The following is a 3,991-nucleotide window of genomic DNA, read 5'->3' as shown; positions in this document are numbered from 1 at the left end:
GATGGCCCTGTCAAGATTTCCCAGTTTCAGTGTGGCCCATGGTTTGTATTGGAAGCACAGATTGTACAGGAGGGAGTTAGTTAACAGTTCTCATCCATTTAAGTCCAACATAGCATATGGAACAATTTAACAATTGATTCAAAGTCTGGCTCAGAAGCCAAGAGGAAAGCCTATCTTCACTCGGCTTCCGTGTCAAACCCAGAAACAATTGAGAGGGGCCCCACGGAAATCTTACGAATATTCCACTCGGATCAGTTCTCCTAGGCAGCTCCCAGGGACTCCAGGGACCATTTAACAAATGCACAATGGTATGATTATGGAGTTGCCTGCTGGAACCTATAAAGCAATCTGGAAATGGGGTGATTGAGCCTACAGGGGTCTGCTTTCTGTATGGGCATATGCAAATGTAGCACTCTGATGGTTGAGAAGCAGTGCCACAGCTACTAATACAATGGTTGGAGACGAATGACTGGCCCTGAACCTCAGTTATTTTCCGCCCTATCCTGTTCCCTCATCTTCCTCCTCCTCCTCCTCGTTGAAGGTACATTCCTGGATCTGCCGGTCCAGCTCCACGAGGCTGTCTTCCTGTCCTAAGCGACTGTCTGTTTGGTAATCAATCTCCTCCAAGCAAGGCGGTTCATCCTCCAGGTCTGCGGCAATGCTGCTGCTGCTGCTGCTGCATCTTCCATGAGTTCCCAAAAGACATACAAAAAAGGAAAGGAGCAGGGAGGGAGAAAGGGAAAAGAGAGAGAGAGGGAGGAAGGGAAAGAGAGAAAGGAGAGAGACATGAAATAAGAAGTTAACCAACTAAAAGAAAGAATGGACATTCGCGATTGGTTCAAACAGGAAGGGAGGCATTATCTTCTTTGGATTTTCATCTTAGGAATGACTGATCTTTAACGGCATTGCATGCATAGTCCTGTCTTCTCAAGCACTACCTTGAGGATAGTGGTGGGTGTGGGGGTGGCGTGACTGTCAAATCTGGGAGAATTTCTTCTTTCCTTACCAACAGAGTATACACTTCCAATCTCAGAAGACTTGAGAAATTGCATATATTTATGATTTTCAGGGTTGATTAGATCTAAAGTGGACAATCAGAGAACGCTTAAACTGAGAGTCTGAGAATGTCTAATCCCAGGAAAAAGGGTGGTACATGGGACCACGATCCTAAATGTTTTTCATGTGCTCAACAGTGATGTGGAACATACTGGTTCACTCTTCTTCCGCATGAATATGCTGTAGTTTGAAAATTAGCCCCTGGGAAATTAATAAGTGAGAAGGTAGGGGAGAAATAGCACTATGTCTACTACAGTAGTGTATCCCTGCTATTTCCTCTCTCTACCCACAGGTAATTAAGATACAGAAGATCTGCAGGGTTTGACTCACAAGATATAGAACAGGGCAGTCGGAATGGACAACAAACATTTGCTAAGTATTGTGAGCTGGGAAAATATTCTCCTAAGGAGTTGTATATCTTCCTCATTTGTATGAGACGTCTTCTTTCCTGAAGACTCTCTAATCACTCCCTACTTAGGACCTAACCAATTAGGATTAGCAGCATGCTGGGTTTCTACTCTGATTTATAGAAGGCAAGTACTTCATAAATCAGGCTGAGTCGTTCATCCACCTGCTTCGCCATAAACAATGAAAATAGGTAATCAGCAGCATGGTCCTATGTTAGCTTGGGAAATGAATCAGAGGCTAGTTTCTTAATTGTCTACTGGCTGATGTGAACCACTCCCATGCTCGCCAGGCCCTCAGTACCCTAAACGGAAGTTCTGATGGGATATTGCTGTGTGGAGAAAGAGTGGAAGAAATATGCATTTTGTTCTTTGAGCCCTGAGGCATCCTGGCGGTGGAGTCCAGAAAGCATTCAGCTGCTAGCCCAAATATTCGTGATTTGAAGCCACCCATCACTGCCTCAAAGAGACCTGTGGCAGTCTGCTTTGGTAACCATTTACAGCACTGTTAAAACTCTGAGGCTGTTCTACACTCGTGGCATGAGCTATGAGTCACAATCAACTCAAAGGCTCTGGGCTAGGTGACTTTCTTTTGGGGAGGGCGGACATGTCAGAGACCCATCACATGTAATATATACTACAAGTATATTTTACAGGGTGGATTCTGAGCACTAAATTAGTTGATCAAACAAATCCAAGAACTAGCCCAGCTGCCCCAGCTGTCACATAAGTTTAATCAGCAAGAGCACCGAGTGCTTGCAATTTAATTGTCACCATGCTAGGTAACAATGGTTTGCAATGTCAAGAGACTGAGTTAATGTCACAGTTACGGACTTTGGCATGAAATCTGTGTCTTATAGAATGGGAATGATATTACCTCGAGTGTGGCAAGTAAATACTATGAAAAAGGAGGAATATTTCTTATTCTTATTCAAAAGTGACTTGCAAAATAAGGGTAATCAAAGCGTTTTAATTCGGTGTGGGGGTGGGGGGCTGTGCCTTATAGAGAAGATGGTGACGTGCAATGTTGAACAGGAACAACTTAGGTCTGTAGGGTGCCTGCACTCTCTATTGCAAAACCATCCGCATTGACATTGCTCACCGTTTCGCTAAAGCATCATTGTTATAAGTCACGAGCTCACAATGCTAGTTTCCTGCTATTTTACCACAATGTGGATATTGATGGATAGGGCTTCTCGTCCACTTGTCAGGAGGAGCGAACAAGACCAGCCTTTTCTCCTACCATGGAATCTGCTCCAACCACAGTCTTGGATTTTCATCATGAGAATCAAGCTGTCAGACTGGGTTCTGAATGTATTTCTATGTGTGCTGTTCAATCATAGCAAAGTAAATGTTTAAAAAAGTGTTTTTCGTGCAATCTCATAGATCTATAATAATCATAATCCCTCTCTATCCAACCAAATAATCATATAATTGAAAAAAAACACCCTTCATTTCCACATAAATTTGGTAACTCAATTTTTTACTTATATATTCTCTTTTTAAAATTAATGTCTATACTACCCTTTTAATCTCTAAATGGCTATACTATTATTTTGAATAAAGTTGATAACTGTTATATTCATATTTTATTTGTTTTGTTGTCATTAGCTAATATCAAGTCAGTCCTTAACTCTGTAAGGTTTCTGTTTTTTTGGTCTGTAATCTTAACAGAAGCTGTTTTCTAAGTCTACCACAGAGATACTAGCTGAGCACATAGTAGGTATAGAATAAAGGATTGTCCAAGGGAAAATACATGTAACTGGCATATTATACAGAAAACTCTAGAATTGGCATCATCATTAGGAGAAAAATGCTTATATATTAGTTAAATCACAATTTTAATATGAGTCAACTGTAGTGAGCGAAAGTAACAAGTTTCCCTTTTCCATGTATAAATATTGAAAGGCATTAATGAAATATAAGAATTATGATGAATCAGGAAATTAAAATACATAATCAGCAACTTTCCATTCCTGGAAAAATAAAATAGAAATATTTCTACCATTAAGTACAATCCAAAGCACTGGATATCATGCATACAATTAAACATATGAAGACTTTAAAGGGTGGAATTAAAAAGACAGTTTAGATGATAATAGGATCGGAAGGAGCACGTATCAGTGAGTGCCCTGGATTTTATTTCTGCTTCATATCTTCCAGACTACACCGGAAAGGCCATCGACTTGGAAATACCAAGCACAGACAAAAAGAACCTCAACAAACGTATTTTCGTTAGTGACATGACAAGGTAGTGGGACTATTAAAAAGCTGCAAAGTTTTAGACTATGAAACATCTATATGAGCTAAGCTTCACAGAAAATGCAGCGGTCCGCGACACACAATTTTGCCAACAAAGACTCAGGCTGTTACAAGGCTGCCAGAAGCTCACTTCCTCTGAAGTGGTGTCTGGGAAGGTCATGGAGAAGGCCGGGCTTTTATCCACCTGGGCAAGAACTAGCCATGTATCAATGCCAGCCAAGTTAGATATGCACCCGATCTAGTTCTTTTCTTTACTCCTAAGTGGTTTC

General features: G+C 41.1%; 1 protein-coding gene across 1 annotated transcript in view; it reads right to left on the bottom strand.

Annotated features, from left to right (window-relative positions):
* Positions 1 to 486: 486 nt before the first annotated feature.
* AGBL1 (AGBL carboxypeptidase 1) overlaps positions 487 to 3,991 on the bottom strand; it is a 1,177,048-nt gene continuing 1,173,543 nt past the window's right edge. The window contains 1 exon segment of the mRNA XM_004709893.4: positions 487 to 682. Within this exon segment, the coding sequence (XP_004709950.4) occupies positions 487 to 682 (196 nt within the window).

The sequence above is a fragment of the Echinops telfairi genome, unplaced genomic scaffold (genome assembly GCF_000313985.2).
Source record: "Echinops telfairi isolate 266 unplaced genomic scaffold, ASM31398v2 ScPeMD7_7409;HRSCAF=8447, whole genome shotgun sequence".
NCBI lineage: Eukaryota > Metazoa > Chordata > Mammalia > Afrosoricida > Tenrecidae > Echinops > Echinops telfairi.
Note: the sequence above shows the minus strand (reverse complement) of the source record. Positions and strands in the feature narration are given on the sequence as shown.